The sequence below is a fragment of the Chiloscyllium plagiosum genome, chromosome 4 (genome assembly GCF_004010195.1).
Source record: "Chiloscyllium plagiosum isolate BGI_BamShark_2017 chromosome 4, ASM401019v2, whole genome shotgun sequence".
Lineage (NCBI taxonomy): Eukaryota > Metazoa > Chordata > Chondrichthyes > Orectolobiformes > Hemiscylliidae > Chiloscyllium > Chiloscyllium plagiosum.
Window position 1 is genome coordinate 41,001,334 of NC_057713.1, and position 3,612 is coordinate 41,004,945.

The 3,612-nt window shown below is 37.4% G+C and overlaps 1 protein-coding gene across 3 annotated transcripts in view; it reads left to right on the forward strand.

The window, feature by feature from the left end:
* The window catches only part of virma (vir like m6A methyltransferase associated), a 107,528-nt gene extending 105,991 nt beyond the window's left edge, over positions 1–1,537 (forward strand). For all 3 annotated transcript variants that reach the window (XM_043688052.1, XM_043688054.1, XM_043688053.1), the window contains one exon: positions 1,155–1,537. In XM_043688052.1, the coding sequence (XP_043543987.1) occupies positions 1,155–1,291 (137 nt within the window). In that variant the 3' untranslated portion in view covers positions 1,292–1,537. The remainder of the gene's footprint in view (positions 1–1,154) is intronic.
* The last annotated feature ends 2,075 nt before the right edge of the window (positions 1,538–3,612 follow it).

Here is a 3,612-nt window from a genome sequence, read left to right on the forward strand (position 1 = left end):
GCTGTTGTGGTTGGTATATTGGGTCCAGGTCGATGTGTTTGTTGATGAGTTTGTGGATGAATGCCATGCCTCTAGCAACATGAATTCGACTGGGACAACACTACTATCATAGGGCAAGCCAGACAGAGAACAGCCAGGGAATTCCTAGAGGCATGGCATTCATCCACAAACTCCATCAACAAACACATCGACCTGGACCCAATATACCAACCACTACAGCGGACAGCTGAAACTGACAACCGGAAGCGGCAGGGACAGACCACTATAAACACCGGAGGAAACATCAAAGAAGCGCTTCGCAGGAGGCTCCCAAGCACTGATGATGTCGCTTCGCCAGGGGACGAAACGTTTGCAACAAAAACTTCCAGCTCGGCGAACAGAACCACAACAGGTTCTGCTACCCCACCATTGAATAACTAGTTTTAGGCACAAGTTGGTGAGACTATCCTACAATATCAGACTTCTTAATTAGAAGTCAGTGTGAATTTTCACAGTTGTACTTGATGCCTGTTGTTATTTATTTAATTTGCTTTCCAGTTTGAATCTACTTCATTTCCTCAGTTAAGAAGAGAAATGACCTGGAAGTTTCTTCTAATATTTATCATGTGTTAAAGAGCAATGTACATGCGAGGATAAGCTTCAGTTGGAATATTGATAATTCTATCATAAGTGGATACTTCTTTGACACTGACAGGGTGGCAACGAAGAGTACATCGTATATGACAGTATTTACAGTATAGTTAAGTGAGATACAATCCTGAATCAATTTCACTGAAAGGTGAAATCAAAACCGAAAATGCTCTAAATATCCTTGGTCCAGCAGTTCTAGTATCTGTAGAGAGAGAAAGAGTTAATATTTCAATTCAAGGTCGTCAATCTGAGTTCTGTTTCTTTTCTCACAAATGCTCGTAAACCTGAACATTTCAAGCATTTTCTACTTTTATTTCAGATTTCCACAATCTGCAGTATTTTGATTTTTTTTCACCAGTACGTTAGCTCCTTAGGAAAATTGTTATAATTTATTTGAAGTTAAATGTTGTGTTTGAAATGAATTTTATAATTTATTGTAGCTTCTCCACTCCTGACAGAATTTTGGTCTAATGTGCAAATGAAATGAGACATATATTTCACTGGTGGTTTGTGTTTGTTTTCAGGATACCGTCAAAGTCCTCGTGATCGTACATCGAGGGGTCGAGGAGCAGGACCATCATGGGGAGGAGGCAGCTCAAGGGGAAAGTTCAGTGGAGGAAGCAGCGGAAGGGGTAGACATGTGCGATCCTTTACCCGCTAATGGATATTTTTGCACGATTTCGATATCTGTGAACAAGTAATTTTTTTTTTGCCCTCAAGACAATGAAGTTGTGTGCAAGATTCTGTAGCGGAGATTGTGGCACTGAAGGACCAATATTTGACTCCATTAATTTCTGGTTGTGAGATTTAGTTTCAAGAAAAGTGGATATTTTCGTTGAAGAAATTTGGAAGATGTTGTCCTTTTATAGCAGTATTGGAATTTTAATAAAATGGATCATCAAAAAGGCAAGTGATTGTAATTTCTTTTAATTGTGATGGGCCTATTAACTGAGGGAAAAGAGGGACCACACAAAATTTTCATCAAGATTGTGGAATAGGCCATCTTATTTTCAACATACTGTGCCTTACATAGTTAAAGACTTGGTCTAAGTTCTGCATTGTCAGCATTCATTCAAGTTTTCTCAATTTTATTGAAGACTAAACTACAGAGGTCAGACTTATGAAATATGTTTACAGTAAGAAAGTGTTTAAGACTGTGACTGAACAGATCCAGATATTAAACTATTTAATTAAAACACTTCTCTGCTGCAACCAAGCAGAATAAGATTAAATAAATGCCATCCTTTAAGCCCAGAAACCTTCAATATGCTGATAACATCCTAATGTCATAAGCATTAGATCAGTTAAACATAAAATGGAATTGTAACCAATGCACTAATCTTTTTTTATTCCTAATTCCCATAGATTAGCAGTATAAAATTGATTCTGAAGTTCTGAAGAGTCGTCCTGTGCACTTAACTCTTCCACTCTCTTCAGATGTTCCAGACCTACTGAGATTCTCCAGCACTTCCTAATTTTGTAGAAATCACCAGAATCTGCAATACTTAGCTTTTATGAAGATGATGTATTTTAGATAAGCTATATGAATCTTGTTTTGTTAAAACGTTCCAAGATTTGCTTCATTATGCCAATTTAATATTTCACGTTTAAAGACTTTTGTTACTCATGTTCCCACATTTTGCAGCATTCTCCAGCTCTTCCGCAGAAATAGTTTAGTTGTGCACTGGATTATCAAATATACCTGTAGTTTCTGCAGCTAGTTTGGATGCTAAAACATTAACATCAGTTAACAACTGGTAATGTTCCAAGAGAAGCACTTCAATAATAGATAACACGATCAGGGAAAATGGGCATGAATCCATTTTCCCCATTATGTTCCTGGTTATCAATGTGGAAGAATTTACTTAATGGATTTTCATGTGCTTGAATTTGATTGCCTCACTCTTTTTAAGGAATGTCACCTACTCTACATTCTACAGATTTTACATCTGGAACTTGAGAAACAAACTCGTATTGCTAAGAAAAGTCTTTACTCTTCAACAAACTGTTTTCCTGCTTTTTACTACTTTAAACACGCTATTGGAGACTCTCTGATCACTTCTTGAAAGCATTACACTGAAGAAGAAATCAGATAGTACCAAAGCATTTTCCTGCTAGAAGACACATAATCTTGAGTCTGCTGTAGATACCACATCAAAACTTTGCAACACTTCTACCACAAATATCTGTGGCTCATCACAAGAATTGGATGAAGGGACAAAATCACAAAAAAAAGTCCACCCATTGTGTTGGGCTTGACAACATGCAAGTGCCCTCCAGAAAATAAAGCTTAGTTGGGCAGGGCCATGTTTCCCACATGGGTAACTCCAGAATCCCCAAAGCGATCTTCTAGGAGGAAGCATCTAAGGGCAAACAATATCAAGGTAGTCAACTGCACCCTAGTAATTCTACACAAGCCTCGAAAAACCATTGAATTTCATCTTTAGTTTTGAAAGATCTTGAATTTCAATATTTCAGGTTTGAAATTGTTTTTTAAACATGACACTTCAAATCTTGACATGTTTGAAAAGAAACTCATCAAAATTACTTGTGCTAAAATTGCTCTGTGCTTTAATGTTTTGAAATTTTAATAGTAACAATCCAAGCATTTTATGGCTTCACAAACAAAATATGTTTTTGATTGTACATTGAATTTTGGTCAATGATAAGTACATGCAAGTACTGTCTATCCATTGACTGAATAAAATCTCAATAATAATGCACAAAGAAAGGGTTATACACTCCAACACAATAAAATGTTTTAAAATAGATAACATATATGTTCAAAGTTTGAGAAGATTTGTAGCTCGGGTGCTCGTTGCTGTGGTTCTGTTCGCCGCGCTGGAAGTTTTTGTTGCAAACATTTCGTCCCCTGTCTAGGTGACATCCTCAGTGCTTGGGAGCCTCCTGTGAAGCGCTTCTGTGGTGTTTCCTCCGGCATTTATAGTGGCCACTATAAATGCCGGAGGAAACACCACAGAA